The sequence below is a fragment of the Rana temporaria genome, chromosome 2, assembly GCF_905171775.1.
Source record: "Rana temporaria chromosome 2, aRanTem1.1, whole genome shotgun sequence".
Classification (NCBI taxonomy): domain Eukaryota; kingdom Metazoa; phylum Chordata; class Amphibia; order Anura; family Ranidae; genus Rana; species Rana temporaria.
Genome location: NC_053490.1, coordinates 142279756 through 142298569, shown reverse-complemented (window position 1 = coordinate 142298569; position 18814 = coordinate 142279756). Strand labels below are relative to the sequence as shown.

General features: G+C 42.8%; 1 protein-coding gene across 1 annotated transcript in view; it reads right to left on the bottom strand.

The window, feature by feature from the left end:
* The window catches only part of SUCLA2 (succinate-CoA ligase ADP-forming subunit beta), a 108045-nt gene that overhangs the window by 13758 nt on the left and 75473 nt on the right, over window positions 1-18814 (bottom strand). The window contains exon 7 of the mRNA XM_040341247.1: window positions 8035-8196. Within this exon, the coding sequence (XP_040197181.1) occupies window positions 8035-8196 (162 nt within the window). The remainder of the gene's footprint in view (window positions 1-8034; window positions 8197-18814) is intronic.

Sequence of the window (18814 nt, the reverse complement as noted above, 5' to 3'; positions counted from 1 at the left end):
TATATAAAAATAACTATTCTCCGCATCTCTAGCTGCAGCTATGCAAAACATTTGAACACTGCCTGCATCTTAACCACCCTATAGAAGACAGGGCGGCCCTCCTGTGTAGGACCATGAATTTGCACGGCTGCCTACAGGGGGCACACCTGCTATAATAAATAACAGCAGAAGTCGATCTGAGGGTGTCTATGTAAACAAGGCCTGTTCTGACAGGGGGTAGGGGATACATTTTGTGTCTCTGCGAATCGGAAAATAAAATCCATCTCTTTCCCTAGTAAAAGCAGTCATTAGTACAGCGACAGTGCATATTTCTAGCACACTAAATCACTGTATTATTGTCACTGGTTCCCGCAAAGTGTCAAATGCAGGGTGGATAAAAAATCAATGATGGGAAAAAAAAAAAAAAAAAAACATAATATCAACAAAAAGTCCAATATAATTTTTTTTAAAATAAAAATCCTTCTAAAAGATAGATCGTTTTCTATTGAAGATACATTAAAAAAAATGTAGTTTATTCAGCATGAAATGGAGCTTAGTTCTGTAGCATGAGGCTGTATATTCTGTAATATTGAAATTTTTGGCAAACTCATTCATTCAAGCTCTGCAAGCTGAGATGCATTGATGCATTGATGCATTCACACAATTTCACAGTAACCATGAGATGAGATGAAATAAAGTTCAGGAATATTATTTTATCCCACAGTTTTGAAAATCTATGTACACTACAAACTGTAGAATTGAATCTGTTTTGATATCGCCGTTTTACTAATTTGACAGCTTATTATTCTAAATAAGAAGCCTTAAAAGGGGGTTGTAAATGTTCATGTTTTTTCACCCTAATGCATTAAGGTGAAAAAACATGACAGTTACGGCCCCCGTTATACTTACCCGAGCCGTTTACCTACTGTGCTCATCCCCGACTACCTCTTCTCCGCTCAGTCTGGCCGTTGATTGGCTAGAGTGGATGGATTGATGGCAGCCATTGGCTCGCGCTGCTGTCAATCATATCCAATGATGTGGCGGGGCCAAGCGATACAGTGAGCGGCTATAGCTGCCGGCTGTATCACGGGAGCGCGCCTGTAAGAAGTAACCCCCATGGGAGAGAGATCCCATGAAGGGGGTTAGATCTTGTGGAAAGGAGCCGAGACAGCCACAGAGGGACCCCAGAAGACCAGGTTCGAGCTGCACAGTGGAGAAAATATATATATATATATATATATATATATATATATATATATATATATATATATATATATATATATATATATATATATATATATATATATATATATATATATATATATATATATATATATATATATATATATATATATATAATCTATCCTTTACAACCCTTTTAATTTTGTTTGCAAATAAACATTCTAACTATCAGCAAGAATAAGTCCTTACATTTAAAGAGCACCTGTCATTTCAGATCCATCATGGCAGCGCCTGTTAGTGGGCATCCACTCACCTGCTGACCCAACATCCCTCACCTTGTTGTGTTCACTGCCGCATCACCAATGAATGGGACCAACGGTGAGTAAACAGGGGGACAGAGGAGGAGCCGCAGCGTGACAGAGATGACAGCAGTTGTTTAAAAATTCTGATTTAAATCAACACTTTTTACTAGTGATTTAAATCAAATCCACCCTGGTCAAAAAAGTGTCAATTAGTGCCCAATTGTTCTCCGCAATATCGCAGACCCGCTAATAGTTTGATGCCCGCCATTACTAGTATAAAAAAAAAAAAAAAAAAAAAAAAAAAATTCCATAAATATATACACCATAGCTTGCAGACGCTATGACGTTCGTTCGGTTTTTTTTATTGGATAGGTTTTATAGCAAAATTGGCCTTTGTTTACAGCGCAAAAAAAACAAAAACTTAGTGGTGATCAAATACCACCAAAATATTTTCTCCACTTGATGACTGTCTTCACTGGTGTTCCATGGTATATCTAATGCCTTGGAAATTCTTTTGTACCCTTCTTCTGACTGGTACCTTTTAACAATGAGAGCCCTCTGATGATTTAGAAGCTCTCTGCAGACCATGACTTTTGCTGTAGGATGCGACTAAAAAAAATGTCAGGAAAGACCAGGTGAACTTTATTTGGGGTTAATCAGAGGAACTTTAAAATGTACTGACCCCTATTTAACATGAGTTTGACATCCCCAGTTATAAGAGGGTGTGCACACTTATGCAACCACACTAGTATAGGTTTTTATTTTTACTTCCTCCCTCACCCTAAAATATTTGTTTTTCAATTGAGCTGTACAGTTTATAGGTCACATTAAAAAGGTGGAAAAAGTTGCAAAATTATTGATCTTGGTCCATTTTTTTTTTTTTATATCACAGAAACACGACAAAATGGCTGTACTCCAACAAATAGAAATTTGATTATATATATATATATATATATATATATATATATATATATATATATATATATATATATATATATATATATATATATATATATATATATATATATATATATATATATATATATATATATATACATACACACACACACACACACACACACACACACACACACACACACACACGCTTTGTTGCATGTTTTCCCGGGCAGTGCCTAGATCCACATCATTTGTTTGACAATCACTTTCCTATTGGCCTAGAAAATGGCCATTATTGTTTAACATTGGGCTCTTACGGACCTTAATAGATTTTGAATTTGACATGTAATGCTCACCAAATCTGCCAATAACTGACCACAGGTACATTCGGCAAATCCCTAGTGACTGGGAAGGTTACCAGATGGTAGACCAGCTTGAGGACATTTATCACTGTATTGTTAGCACAGGCATTTTGCTGAGAAATGTTAATATAAGGATTGGCGAAGATATATATATATATAATGTGTATATATATATATATATGTGTGTGTGTGTGTGTGTATATATATATATATATATATATATATATATATATATATATATATATATATATTTATATTTATTTTTTATTTATTTAATATATATAGAAACCATAAAAAAAAAGGGACAAATTTGGTTGAAAAAGATGCAAAGGCCCAAAAAAAAAAAAAAAAAAAAAAAAAAAAAAAAAAAAAAAAAAGCTTGGGGAGTTAAATATAAGCAACTTTTCATCAAATCAAGCCAATTATGACTAAATGTCTTCTGACCTGAAAATACCTGCGCTGACTGAGAAACAGCTGAAATTATTACCCAAGTGAGATAAGAAAGCACTAACAGCCACACAAATCAGTTTTTGCCATATGTTCCACTATGATAATGTACCAATTAAAAAGTTACAGGGAACATAATATATTAATGTCATTATAATACAGATAAAAAAAAATAAAAAAATCTCAACACATGCAAGGTTGCTTGAAATGTAAGATTTGTATACTCTAATAATCATGTTACAGAACAAATGAGCTAGTGGATTAATGTGATTTATCAGACAGATATCATAAAGAAATGCCTGCAGACAAAATAAATGTTTCCTAAGTGCCAAAAAATAGGCGCACATTTCAGATGATAGATATAACTAATGAAACTAAAACAAGCCTGAAATAATGATCTCGGGTGGTAGCTCAGACTAGATCAGCTTTATGTAAAACAAATCCTACCAATTTTAGCTTAATTTTGAAAGCCCCTTTTGTCTTCACAGTCATTTTACAGTGAATGCCAGAATTTGTTAAAATAAAAAAAAAATTGGATGTTATCCAGAGACATTGTAAAATTATTTTTCCTATTAGACTCCGCATCAGGTGCAGAAGGAGTGGGCTGGTAAACGTGGCTCCGATTAGAAGCCTTATGAGCATATTTCGGGACTACGTGCCCCAGCATTCCTTGCCCCTAGGTGTTGCGGTCACGTGAGGTTCTGTAATGCTTTCTCCACATGTATGGAGACACTGAATGGCAAAAACCCAGAGATTCAGCTGGTACTGCATATCTCGGAACTACGCGCCCCAGCATGCTTTACGGTCCTTTTGATGACCACGCCGCGTACGCACATCATGCCACATACCACTCTGTTGGTAGGCATGAGTTTATAACTGTGTCCGATTGGCTGCTGCTCGAACTGCAAGTTCCAGCATACATTGCGACTGTCAGGTGACACTGTGGTCGATTCCAAGTCTTATCCTAAAGACGGGACAGTTAGGCAATGAGGGTAGTACCTTATGCCGGGTTTTTTCACCAATGATAATTTTGTGGATGTCAATATTTTTCACCAGCGCCACACTTTATATTTCACATTGCAAAATGATTGCCCTATACATCAAACATGAAGAGCAGATCTACAGCACACAAATTTCCTCATCTGGAGCCTTTTTTATGATCAGGCAAACATCAGGCCACAATGCCATGTCTGTCTGACTCCAGCAAAATTGGGCAATGGCCGTTATAACCATGAGTACAATCCCATTGACCAACCAGAAGGAAAATTACCCCCAATTACTAGCACATGGGTGATCCAGTTGTATACGAAAACATTTGCGAACCATGTCCACGTGTCCAACCACTCTTCTCAGGCAGCTTTAAACCTGTCTGATGCGTTTCTTGGCCATTATGATGCCGTTTGTTCACTAAGGTTCTCTAACAAATCTGAGGGCTTCATAGAACAGCTGTATTTATAGAGATTAACACACACAGGTGGACTCACTAATTAGGGGACTTCGAAAAGGCAATTGATTCCACTAGATTTTAGTTAGGAGTATCATAGTAAGGGTCCTTTCACACTAGCGGACCGTTCGTCCGCTCATTACAAGTCCGTTAACAGACTTGTAATGAATCCCTATGGGATCGCGTCCGTTAGCGGATGGAGCATCCGCTAGCGTCCGCGTCAGTCGGGATCCGGTTTTCCGAACGGAAGAAACCCTATTTTTCTTCCGTTCGGCGGAACGGATCGGATGCAGACGGACAGACGGTCCGTCTGCATCCGATCCCCCATAAGGGAGAGCAGAGACAGGGCGGTCTCTGCACTGTGTGCGGAGACCAACCTATCCGCCGACAGCTCAGCGGGAATCCCCGCTGAGCTTTGGCGGACACACGGAGCGGACCCAGAAACGGTCCGCTCCGTGTGAAAGAGCCCTAAAGGGGCTAAATACAAATGCACGCCACACTTTTTAAAATACTTATTTGCAAAAAATGTGGAAAACCATTTTCCTTCTACTTCACAATTATGTACCACTTTGTGTTGGTCCATCATATAAAATCCCAATTAAACACATTTATGTTTTTGGTTCCAACATGACAAAATGTGGAAAATTTTATAAGGAGGTATGAATACTTTCTCAAGGCACCGTACATGAGCATGTGGCAATACAGCACGCCAAGGGGCGATTTCTGGTGTCAAGACACAAGCGTTTCACTCTTCTATGGACGGTCTACTTTAACGGTGGAACAATACACACAGATATTACAATACTTTTGAATGGAGAACCGTATTCATATTAATTTATATTATTGGTGGTAGCATTTATATTTACTAAAACTAGAAATGGATGCCTGTTGCACTAAATAATGCTAAAGCTAAAAAAAAGTACTAACATACTAACAGACAAGTAGCCGGCACAATATTGGCAAACAACTATATTAATAATATAAATATATATATATATTTTAGCTGCAGCGCCAAGAAATGTCTATAAATCCTTTATGATCATCAAGAAATGATCAGAAAGGATCTATGGACATTTCTTAGCGCTGCACCTATTGTATATTTACCTGCCATCTAGCACTCGAATAGTGTTGATTTGCAATTTATCTTTATTGTTTTGAGATGGCAGCTGCACAGTAGGTGCAATATTGGCATGAGTGATAATTTTTACACAAATAAAAAATAGTAACTTTGGAACACTAAAAGTGATAGATAGTGATAAACTATGGAAATACATTTTTGCTCTTGAAAAATGTAAATTTCAGATTCAATGACTGACAATGCTGCAAAAAGACCCTGAAATCGTTAGCAAATCCTAAAAGTGTGGAGCACTTTGTAACTTCATACAATGAATATGGTTTGTGTTCACAGCCTAAATTTACTTGCTCAGCAATCCCTCAAGCTCTATAGGAGTGAAAGACAGGAAATACATTGGTCTTCAAACAAGGGAAACCCTGCATCTGTCTTTTATATGCAGGTTACACTTTTAGATGCAGGTTACACAATTACAAAAATGCTGCAATTTCAGTAAAGATGAATAAGGTCACCATTTTAAAAAATAGTTCACTTAACTGAAAGAAAAACCTATTCCATGGATAATGTACTATTTATAAAAACTACTTTTTAAAGAGGGACATTTCTGTAACTGAGCCGACTTGTTTCATTGAGGATAGCTCCTAGGACAGTGATGGCGAACCTTGGCACCCCAGATGTTTTGGAACTACATTTACCATGATGCTCCAGTACACTGCAAAGTGCATGATCATGGGAAATGTAGTTCCAAAACATCTGGGGTGCCAAGGTTCGCCATCACTGTCCTAGGAGGATTTCATTTGAAGATAAACGTGTAAAATTCTCAAAGAACACTTGATTAGTGTTCTTCAGTTCACCATTACATGTTCTAGATTGGTATGGAAAGCATGACTTTTATTACAGACTGCAGCAAAACATTAGAGCATCTGATGCATAGCAAATTATGACATAAGTTTCAACATATGATATGGCTGCTATCCAGAGCACATCAAATGATATCATACATGGTTGGTTAAACAAAAACAAATCAGAAGTACTGTATGGCCATCAAGTTCAACCTTAAAGTGAACAGACCATGTCCACCAAATTGCATAAACTGATATTACCAATAAAGAGAAGGCACCAAGGTGCCTTCTGCTTGCCTTCAGACCAATATTCGGTTGGGAAAGGTTTATTCTAATCTCAAGCAAAATCATCACCCTGTATGAAGCCTGGCCCTGGATTTATGGTCCTCCCTAGGAGGATACGACAGGTATTGGCAGGCACGACAGGTTCACAATAAAAATACCGTATTTTCCGGCGTAACAGACAACCTTTTACACCGGAATTACACAGCCAAAAACCGGGGGACATCTTATACGCCGGTGAAGAAGCTGCTCGATCAATATCAGACCGCCGGGTGCTCTGTAAGGCTGTATGTATTCTGCGCCGCTCAGCCAATTCCGATGCACTCTGTTGATGACAGAGCATGCCAAGCCTGCTCGGATTGGAGTAATAACCTCTGCCAATCCGAGCAGGATACATTATGTAGCCTGCTCGGATTGGCAGAGGTTGTTACTCCAATCCGAGCAGGCTTAACATGCTCTGTCATCAACAGAGTGCATCAGGATTGGCTGAGCGGCGCAGAATACAGAATACATACAGCCTTGCAAAGCACCCGGTGGACTGCGGCCTCTTTGTTTAATTAAAACGCATAACTACCGCACAAGGGGGTCGTCTAATACAGTGATTAGACCACAAAACCACAGTTTTCAGCAGAATATTAGGGGGTCGTCTTATATGCAGAGTCGTCTTATACGCTGGCAAATACAGTATACATCAACTTGTTTATTTCCAGACAAGTTTATTTTGAGCAGGGTGCACAACTCCAGTTCTGGAAGGCTAGGACCATACATGGTTTTAGGATTTCTCTAACTACCAGACAGTAATGGACCAGCTACAGCCCACTAAGCAGAATTAATTTGATCAAAATATTTCAACATTTACCTGGCCATCACAATCTGGAGCTGTGCATGTACTTCTCTAGAGAATTATGAGCCAAGATGATGGAAAACAAACGCTATGACCGATATTTGTTTATTAAATCATACGAAATAACTACAACTTCTACAGGCAAGCATATTGAATAAAACCCATTAGGGTTGATTTAATAAAACTAGAGAGTGCACATTCTGGAGTAGCTCTACATAGCAATCAGCTTCAAGGCCTTTTTGTCAACGCTTACTTGAACAAGCTGAAGTTAGACGCCGATTTGGCTACCATGCACAGTTGCATCATATTTTGCACTGTCCAGTTTTAGTAAATCAGCCCCATTTTTCTGAGTGATAAAAGTGTTAACTGTTAAAAACCTACCGAGACATCCAATATTTCCATCCAGCCCTATATAGTTGAGGTCAGCTTTCGCTGCTTGATGGTCTCGCTCATCTTCCTGTGACCAGTCTCGAAGATCAAAAATTGTCTTTTGACGATATGCCGCATTGGTGTCAAAATTTATTTTTGCATCCATGCACATCACTGGTTAAAAAGAAAAGAAAAAAGACAATTTGACAAATCAATTAAATACTTTAAATTTAAATCCAACCACACAGACAAATGTACAGTTGAAATGCATGCATGTGTATGGTTTTCGAACAAAGGAATCATAATTCTGTTCAAGGACACTTATGGTTTATAAAACCCTGTTACAGTGTTTTGCCAGTAGTACAGTGCCACTATGCAAAGTCTGCAACTTTCTATTTCACCGGAACACTGGCTGCAAATTAGTTTATACAAAATGTGTACGTACACATCGGAATGGTATTTAAATCTGCTTATGCATCATAAATTTAGCGTAGAGTTAGAACACTCAAAGTGTTGCCACAATCTTCTGGAAATCATATAAAAAAAATGTTGCAAAAGTCCCCATTTGCATAGGGCCGTCCCATGGCATTGCTTGTGCTTGATAGGTCGCTTAGGCAACAATTATTGATGCAGGAGGGCGATTGATTGATACCAGGGTCACAAATTTTAAAAGGTTGTGCCCTTAACCACTTAATGTCCGCGCTATAGCCTTAAGACATTTACAGCACGGATTTCAAATGCCAGGAGGGTGTCCATGTACATCTTCCCGTTCTCGCAGGGCCCAGGGGGCACGCTCTGTGATCGCGGAGTCCTTTGGCTTCTGTTAGAGGGACATCAGTCCCACACAGTGCCCTCCAATGCTGCAAATCTGTGCCCATCAGTACTGCCTCAGTGAAGGAGAAAAGATACCCGGTTGCAAAATTTTATAACAATATGAAAATAATAATACTAATAATAACTAATAATACCAACAACAACAACAATTCTGCCTTTTTTGTTTGTTCATCACCAAAAGAAAGCTCCATTTCTGTAAAATTTCATTTGGGTACAGTGTTGCATGACCGTGCAATCATTCAAAGTGCGAGAGCACTGAAAGCTGGAAATTGGCTTGGTCAGGAAGGGGGTAGAAATGCCCAGTAAGCAAGTAGTGGTTAAAGCAGAGTTCCACCCAAAAGTGTAACTTGTCTCCTCCCCCTCCTCTGGTGCCACATTTGGCACCTTTTGAGGGGGAGGGAGGGGGGATGGGTAACCGTTTTTAATAAGGGCCCTGTCCCCACTTCCGTCGGACCTCGCGAGGCACATCACAAGTCAGGCTCCCTCCCCTACTGTCGGGCCAGTAGAAGAGTACAGCCGCGTTTCACACATTCACAGAAGGGGGCTTAACGGCCAAGTTCCTTTGTCGGCAATGGCGGAGACTTCATGCATCCATCTGCATGAAGTCAAAAATCCAAAAGCAAAGGCTGATATGCGAATAAAAATAAAAAAAATAAAATAATCAAAAAGGAATAAGGAGGCATGCAAGCCTATAGGCTGAAGAAATAAAGCAAAGAGAAATTGGCAAGAAACAATAGTCAAAATCTGAGGGAAGGCATTTTTCAAAAAGATTTTACAGTTGAAAACCAAGGGGAATGACAGTCAAATGCCAACCTAAAGTGTAATTCAAATCCCAACAAACTTTCTAATACTTGCTCAATGAGTGTAAAAAACAAAATCTGTTGATCAGAAATCCAGACCTATCCCTATGTCCACAGTAGACTTATTAGGTGATATTTTGGAGTGCAAATGATGTCGTTGAGATCTGATAGCATCAGTGGTTGAGCAGTTTAGCAAAAGACAGTGGACAGAACTGACATCATCCAGTCCACAGAAATGCTATGGGTTGTTAACCCACAACAGGATGTAGGAGTTCATTTTACAAACCATAGCCTTGGCTTTTGATCATATGATCTCTGCCAAAAGGGAGAGCTTAGCCAATATGAACACTGATCCTCAGATTCAAAGTCAGCAGAGCAAGTAATAATGCCTGTTCCTGTACCCCATAGACATTACCCTGGGGGGCTTTCACTGCACAGGTATTTTTTTTAAAGAGTTGGGCTTTAAAGCTTGTTTGGCTGTACTTCTCCTGTGGATCAAATGAGTACAATTTGTTCTGAACTCCTGTAAACAGTTTTCAGCAGACAGCAGGCTAAAGCCTGCCGACGGCTGATGTTGCAGAGCCGGTCCAGGTTGGGGAAAGATTGCGACAATCTGATTGGCATCCACCCACAACCCAGACCAGCACCTGGCTCAGCCTCTCAGCGAGCCACTAAGAGCCTGAGCCAGCTGCTCCCGCGGGGAGGGCGGTTCAGAGCAACCAGTGGATATCGGGGAACTGGAGAAAGTGCAGAGAAGGGCAACCAAACTGATAAGGGGAATGGAGGAGCTCAGCTATGAGGAAAGATTAGAGGAACTGAATTTATTCCCTCTTGAGAAGAGGAGAATAAGGGGGGATATGATCAACATGTACAGGCTTTGAGATCTTAGACTCAGTCAGTCAGTCAGTCAGTGTCAGAGGTGGAGTAGGGTGCTTCGGACCTTCCGCTTACGAGCCTGCTCCCACCCAGACCTGGCAGTCAGAAACTAGGCAGACTTCCATTACCTGTGCTGCACAAGGAACAGCTCCTAGGAACCAGGAACCAGCTCTTTTCTCTCCTCGAGGACTCCTTCTTTCCCCGCAGGTAAGACCCTGTCTCTCAGGGCCTACCATCCTGGGGAACCACTGACGGCCGTCCTTCTCAGGGCAGCCGTCACACAGACCCCACACTGCGGCTCTCGATTCCGTCTTTTGCGGCTTCAGCCGCGGCCTACCGGCGCTCCGACCGTTTCTCCCTGCACCTGCCACCAATAGTGCAGTTTCTCTCTGATTATCGCCCCTGCACCCCTAGAGGTCCCCTCCACCCCCCTGTTTAGCAACCAGATCGGTGGAATCATTTTTTTACCAACCTGATTGCCCCCCCAGCCTGGGTCCTGTGTTTTTGCCTGGCGGCCATCTTGGTGCACCCCAGCAACAGTGACACCCAGCATCCCCCCCCCTTTTTTCCCCTCATTAAGTCATCAGTCTTTGATCCAGGGCTTGAGCCGATCGCCTTTAGGGATCAGGAAGGAATTTCTTTTCCCTGCCGCAGCACATTGGCAAGCTTGCCCAGGGTTTTTTTTGCCTTCCTCTGGACCAAAGATTGCTGAGAGCGAGGATTCTGCGAATCCTCTCTCACCGAACACCCGCACCCCCGCCCACGGTGACTGGCAACAATGGTTAAATTGCGATACTCTGCAGAAACCATTTGGGGTCTGAGACAATTCGCAACAATATTACCTGCCGTCACCAAAAAAGCCTTAATATCAGATCAACTTTTGAGTCGATCGATCATCAAAAATTTCAATCATTCAACTCAGCTCAAGCACATATCATGTGCGCTGCTTAACACTAGATCGGCAGTTAAACACCGTTCAGAAATCCATGATTTCTTACTACAAAACGATCTAGACTGCCTCTTTATTACAGAAAGTTGGCTGTCAGACGACTGCAACACCATTCTCGGAGAACTGGTACCAGCAAATTATCGCATCTTAACGGAAAATAGAATAGGGCAAAGAGGAGGAGGCCTGGCGGTGATTCATAAGTCTCATATTGCAATCACTAAACCGGTCCTTCAAAATCCTCTACCTTTTATGGAAACCCTTACGCTTCAACTTCAAGCGCACTCCCAGGAGACCATTCACATTCTCCTCTGCTATAGGCCCCCTGGGCCCAAATCGCAGTTGCTTCCAGCATTAACGGAGTTCATATCCACTTACTCCCTTAACAGCAATCATCTTTTGCTGCTCAGGGATTTCAATCTGTGGGCCAACTCCTCACAGGATCCCATCGCGGAGGCCTGCATCGACCACCTGGAAGGGTTAGGACTTCAGCAACTTATATGCGGACCCACGCATGCTTCAGGTCACACACTCGACCTAATTTTCAGACAAAATCTGAAAATAAACATTTTGGGTAATGAACCTTTGCCATGGACAGACCACCATGCAATTAGCTTCATAATTCCCAGAATTCCACTAGTTATGAAAGTACCCAAGCCGGTGACAATACACTGGGCTAGATCTCAGAAGAAGCTACACCAAGCTACTGAAGGAATGTGCCGACATCCTGGCGCCTCCAATCACACAGCTTATAAATCAGTCATTTAAGGAAGGCATAGTGCCTTCCCTGCTGAAAGAGGGCACAATCCTGCCGATCTTGAAAAAACCTAATTTGGATCCTATGGACCCAACTCACCGCCGTCCCATAACAGGTCTAAATGCTCTGTCCAAGATAATGGAGAAAGTGGTGGTAAATCAGCTGCAACAGCATCTGGATACCCACAACCTACTCGATCCATTTCAATCCGGGTTCCGTCCCGGACACGGGACAGAAACGGCCTTACTGAAAATATGGGACGATGCGCTCGAGGCCGCAGACGAAGGAGAATCGTGTCTCCTGGTTCTGCTGGACCTAAGCGCAGCCTTCGACACAGTAGACCATAAATTGCTACTGAGACGACTAACAGAAGTCGCCGGAGTCTCAGAAGATGCCTTACCATGGTTCTCCTCTTTTCTCGGAAACCGATCACAAACAGTGAAACTGGGATCTTTCACGTCAGAAAAACGCACGGTGCCATGTGGGGTCCCCCAAGGATCCCCCCTATCACCGGTGCTGTTTAATATCTATCTTCGTCCTCTCTTTGATATTATCAGTAGCCAAGAACTACTCTATCACTCTTATGCAGACGATACGCAGTTGTATTTTCGCATCTGCCACAAAAAGGATCATCATCTCAGATTAGAGAAATGTCTCTCTTCAATAGAAAACTGGATGACTAAGAGTTATCTCAAACTCAATAGCGCTAAAACAGAACTCTTCATGTTCGATGCCAGTCGGAAGAGACAACCGGCAACAAACTGGACACCATCGCCCATTCTGGGACAAATCATCTCCCATAGCTCCAAAGTCAAAAGTCTAGGAGTCACGTTTGACACCTTCATGACAATGGACGCACAAATAGGGTCAGTAGTCAGCGGATCGCACCATTTGATGCGCCTACTACGCAGACTTATTCCATTTATCCCCAAAGAAGACGTAGCAGTCGTGGTGGGAACAATCGTGAATTCAAGACTGGACTATGCAAATGCCCTTTACCTCGGGCTCCCCAAGTACCAAATCGCTCGTCTTCAAGTCGTACAGAATACGGCCGCTAGACTGGTGACTGGGAAAAAATCTTGGGAATCAATCTCACCTTCACTGAGATCCCTTCACTGGTTGCCAGTGAAAGACAGAATTGCATTCAAAGCACTCTGCCTGACACATAAGTGCATCCATGGGAAGGCTCCTAGATATCTATGCGACAAGATCAAACCGCACAATTGCAACCGCATTCTGCGATCCACCGACCAAAATCTGGTCAAGGTTCCTAAAACCAAATACAAATCCAAAGGAGAAAGAAGGTTTGCTTTCCAGGGCCCCAGGCTTTGGAATGCTTTACCAACCAACATTCGGTTGGAGCAAAACCACCTGTCTTTCAGAAAGCAGATCAAAACCCTGCTTTTCTGAAGGCATGAGACACAAACAACTAGCGCCCAGAAGCGATTCAGTTCGCATGTGCCGCGCTATATAAATTTTTCATTCATTCATTCATTCATTCATACAAATATATAAGGGGTCCATATAGTGAACTTGGTGTTGAGTTATTCACTTTACGGTCAACACAAAAAACAAGGGGGCACTCTTTACGTCTAGGAGAAAAATATATTTCATCTCCAAATACGGAAAGGTTTCTTCACAGTAAGAGCTGTTCTCCAGAACATGGTTCTGGCCAGCTCAGTAGATTACTTTAAGGCCTGGATGCTTTCCTAAACGTACATAATATAACTGGGTACTGACATTTATAGGTAAAGTTGATCCAGGGAAAATCAGATTGCCTCTCGGGGGATCAGGAAGGAATTTTTTCCCCTGCTGTAGCAAATTGGATCATGCTCTGCTGAGGTGTTTTGCCTTCCTCTAGATCAAAGGTGGGTATAGAATTGGGTATATGGGATTGTACGATTTTATTTATTTTTTTTTTTTTTATGGTTGAACTGGATGGACTTGTGTCTTTTTTTCAACCTGACTAACTATGTAAGTGGTGACCGACAGTCACTCTCATTTTTTATTATATTTATTCTTTCACCATCCAACAAACAAAGCCATCCTCTCCACATATTCCTACAATTCAATTGAGAACCTGCAAAGCCGTCGGTCGCCCCACCCATGAGACGGGCCAGGCAAGGCTACATACATAGGCGGTGTGGGTGCGGCTACGCACCCAGGGATGTTCCCATCCCCCAGCTGAGCCTTTGACGGCCTTGAAGGATTTCCCTGTGTGCCCTGACTGTCAAAATACCGCCTCTCAACGGGAAATGAAGGACCCGGAACACGCACGGGTGGATCGAGGGAGGAGAGTGCTCTCACCCCCAGTGACATCTTGATAATGTCATCCAACGAGGTACCAAAAAAAAAACTCCCACCCCTGAAGGGTAAATCAGCCAGGGCTCTTTTGGATGCTTGGTCAGCAGACCAGCATTTTACCCAAATCAGACGGCACAAAATCATCTGGGCATTAAGTATGCAGCATCCCCATCCCGTGCCACATCACAGACCTATACAAGGCCCTCGACCAACAGGTCAGCCAGTCTAACAAATTAGGGAGGGAGCTGGTGCTCCTCCAGTGTCAGGTGCAAAACCTTGCCCACTCTGTGTCCGAGACACCAAGGGTGCGACCACAACAGGCCGCGATGCAGACCCCAGCATGGTAAACATGGAGCGTGTCAATGCCTCAAACCTCCTATCAGTAAGGTCCTTGAAGGCAGGGGTCCCTTCTATAGGGAGAGCGGTCACCCCCATTGAACCGGGCACAGGGGGCCACTACCTGAGGAGATTTTTTTTTAACTCCTCAAAAGGGGTACAGAAACACGGGGCGCTGAGGAACTACAAGGACTTCTGTGGCCTTTCCCATTCCTTATTAATGAACTAGTCAAAGAAAATATAAGGTAAACCTCCGATCTGTGCGCGCAAAAAAAGACCAAGCTCTCAGAGGAAACCTCCGCTGCACCAGGCAGCATAAGGGAGTTATGCACACATGTCTTTGCAGTGTGAGAGGAAACCGGAATACCCAGAGAAAACCCACGCACAGGGGCGGACTGACCATTGAGTCACTCGGGCACTGCCCGAGGGCCCCATGCCACTAGGGGGCCCCATCCGGGTTGCCAGGCTCAGTAAAACCAGGGACAGTATGTAAAAATCTGTGTTTTTTTTTGATCTGTCCCTGATATGTCCGAAAATGACATGCTTTTAATGTGAATATCCCAAGATTTTAGCTGCCCGCCTCTGCACTACCTCCTGGCGTGGTGGCCATCTGTAAGCCAGAGGGGCCCCATAATCTTCTATTGCCCGGGGGCCCCATGAGTTGTCAGTCCGCCCCTGCCCACGCAGACACAGGGAGAGAGCATGCAATCTCCAGGTAGTTTAGCGTCGGAGTCCAGACTCGAACCCGTGACTCTCCTGTTGCCAGGTGAGGGAGTTAACCACTACACCACTGCAATGTCCATACCAACCCAAGTGAGGGGGACTCCTCACAAGGAAGGTTCTGGTCCACATACACAGACAATACAGAACCAGGGACGTGACAGCCAGGTCCCAGTCTGACAGAGCAGTCCCTAGGGCAGGGGTGCCCAACCTTTTGAAGAGCGAGGGCCACTTAAGCGACTTGGTAACCAGTCGTGGGCCACAATGAGTGGAGCGGGTGGATGGCATATCCGTGTCTGCTCTGCATATGCAGAGCAGACACGGACACAGCCCACAATACTTTTTAGCAGATCATATTGGAGGTAGAACACAAGTCGGTTTATGTCTGCCACTACTTAGAGAAGAATGGAGGGTCCAATTGGTCGGACTGACCATATTAAAGCGGCCCAAGGCTGCTTTCACACTGATGCGCTGGGGTTTACCCGCACCATGGGTGCAACGCAGTGTACCTTTGGCTTTTCTGCACTGCGGGTTTGGTGCCCCTTTTAGAAAGCTCAAACTCACAGGTAATAACAGAAGTCTATGGCTCATTGTAGGTAACCCACAGGTAAACTGCTCTGCACCTGCAGATCAGTTTGAAAGCAGCCCAGAAAAGATATGCCTATATATATATATATATATATATATATATATATATATATACACACACACACACACACATTATATATATATATATATATATATATATATATATATATATATATATATATATATATACATATATATATATATATATATATATACACACACACACACACACACACACACACACACACACACACACACACACACACATATATATATATATATATATATATATATATATATATATATATATATATATATATATATATATATATATATATATACACATATACACACACACACACACACAGTGATTTTAGTAATAAACTGACCTTTAATAACAGTATTCCATTCTATTGCATCCCAGAGCAGGAGATCGTGGGCCACATCAGAGGGCTCTAAGGGCCACATGTGGCCCCCCCGGCCACTGGTTGGGCACCCCTGCCCTATGGGATGGTGGGGGAGAGGGGGCACAATTTACCCCCCCTGAACACCCACACACCGCTCCAACAAAAGTGTCCATAAACCGCAGGTGCAGGAGCTGCAGCAGCCACCTCTGGCATGTTTTGAGAGGAAGAACAAGACACCGATTCCATTAGACAGCTCTCAGGGACCTATTTCAGACCTGAAAAAATACCACCCTCCATGCTGCACTGACCGGGGGTCACCCAGGGGACTCACCAATCACCGGAGGAGACCGTTCAGCGCCACTGCCTACCTCAGAACACAGCGTGTGCTTGTGAGGAGAAATGCTGTGAGGTATAGCTGCTCAAAACATCATGAGGAGATCTGTGCTGCACGCTGATAAGCTTAGCACTAGAGGCAAAATCACCTCCAAAATGGCTGCCGGACGTCTCAGAGCAGGAACGGCCACAGAAACATGGCCGCCAGCAATAGTAAACTGCGCCATAGCGTGGCCACAACAAAATCATCGCCAATGGGAATTCCTAATGGAAGCAGCCGGCTACAAAAAATGGCGGCAAAGTGTCGCGACGTGACTGAAGGCCAAATACCAGGTCCACCCCGGCAGCAATAGACAGCAGAGGGAACTATGACAGAGCAGGGGACAGAGAACAGGAGCACCCCTGAACCCCAGGAATGCGCAGCCGTACCAAACCCGCCTAAGCGGGAGGGACTGTACTTACCCGTCCACGCGAGCACCCACTGACGCATTCCTGACAGGCATACAACTGCGTTGGAGGTAGCCGTCGGCCCGGTCCACTGTGAGTGAGACAACACCACAGCCCAGTCATATGTGGACCTCAGAGCAGAAGCTCACCGGCCACCCCAGGAGTCATGGGGTATGTCGTGTCAGACCCAGCCTCTTTGCAAAAGTGTGCTCACCTTCGGGGCCTGGACTGAGTAGACTACAAGGATCTATAACAGGGATCCTCAAACTATGGCCCTCCAGCTGTTACGGAACTACACTTCCCATGAGGCATTGTAAAACTCTGACATTCACAGACATAACTAGGCATGATGGGAATTGTAGTTCCTGAACACCTGGAGGGCCATAGTTTGAAGACCCATGATCTATAATATCCAGCTTGTCTCAGCCGACAGTTGATAGAAGATTCTTTCCTGAAAAAAATAAAAAAAATGTACTCAGGGCGCTGGGCCCAAAAAGGGAGCTATACGTCCTCCTTGCTAGGCAGAAAGAAACTGAGGCTGCATACTGCAGGGAGGAGGGTTATGTATGGAGGGACCGCCCCCTGGGCGGGGCTGTTCAACTCTGTTAAAGTAACATGTATTTAATTATCTAACATGTTTCTGCCTAGTCCTCTCCTGTGAACAGGAACATAACCCACTTGTCAAGATTTAAGGAGCCGTGTCTGTCCATGGACGATAAGAGAAAGTGTCAAAGTTTTATTATGCATACACTTGGGGTTTCCTTACAAAACTGCCCTTATTCCAGTACCTTATCTTCTATTTCAATGTGACTTATTTGTTAAATGTATATTTATAGCCACATTCAAACTAATACTATACAAGGAATGGTATGGAATAAAAAATAAAGATATCTTTGTGTGTAAAATTGCTTTTCCATTGTGAAATAAATCATCAAAGTAACATGCTGAATATTGTAGTCTTTTTAAGGCTACGTTTAAAAACAAGTATGCATCCTCTACAAAAGGTTTGTTTTGTAGCATGAAATTTTCCAATTATCTTAGTTTCAGCCATCCACTGTGCCCCGCTATGGAGGATGAGTCAGACGCATTCAAGAAGTGTGTGCAGGCAAGCCACTCAAACATCTGAACAGAAGTAGAACCAGTGGCGTAGCACAGAGGCACAGAAGGGAGAAATGATAAACAACCATTACATATTGGCAATCATTCTGCTGTAGGCAGAAAATGGTTCGGAAAGTGCCTTTTTAAATTAACTACTAAATAATCAAATCTCCTAGTTATTTTCAGGTATAACCAAGCAAAACACACAACTAAATATGGATAGGTCTGGGGAATATTCAACATCAGCATAAAAACAATGGCAGATGTCAGTTAATGTGATGAGGAAAATTTGGTGCATCAATGTGTGTACATATGGCTGTAAAGGATTTCCTTACATGGCAGAAAT